The sequence below is a fragment of the Penaeus monodon genome, chromosome 19 (genome assembly GCF_015228065.2).
Source record: "Penaeus monodon isolate SGIC_2016 chromosome 19, NSTDA_Pmon_1, whole genome shotgun sequence".
Lineage (NCBI taxonomy): Eukaryota > Metazoa > Arthropoda > Malacostraca > Decapoda > Penaeidae > Penaeus > Penaeus monodon.
Window position 1 is genome coordinate 5437857 of NC_051404.1, and position 312 is coordinate 5438168.

The window sequence follows — 312 nt, forward strand, 5'->3', positions numbered from 1 at the left end:
TGTTGCGTTTACCATGATTGCAACACCACTACTGCAGTACACATCATAACCGACACCCCAACCCCAACACGCTATAACAACACTATCACTCCCCCCCTTGCAATGCCCTAACCGTGCCCCATGTTGCAGGGTACGGCCACTCCACCCCGAGCACCATTCCCGGCAAGATCTTCACCATATTTTACGCCATGGTAGGAATTCCTCTCTGCCTCGTCCTCTTCCACTCCATCGGTGAACGTTTGAACAAAGTCTCGTCCATTGTTATCAAAAGTATTAAGAAACTGCTGAAGGTGAGTCTGTGGATTATTTCCG

The 312-nt window shown here is 49.4% G+C and overlaps 1 protein-coding gene across 1 annotated transcript in view; it reads left to right on the top strand.

Moving 5' to 3' along the window:
* Window positions 1-312, top strand: part of LOC119585317 (two pore potassium channel protein sup-9-like) — a gene marked incomplete in the record, with an annotated part of 38319 nt that overhangs the window by 10764 nt on the left and 27243 nt on the right. Inside the window, 1 exon segment of the mRNA XM_037933991.1 lies at window positions 130-290. Coding sequence (XP_037789919.1) covers window positions 130-290 — 161 coding nt within the window.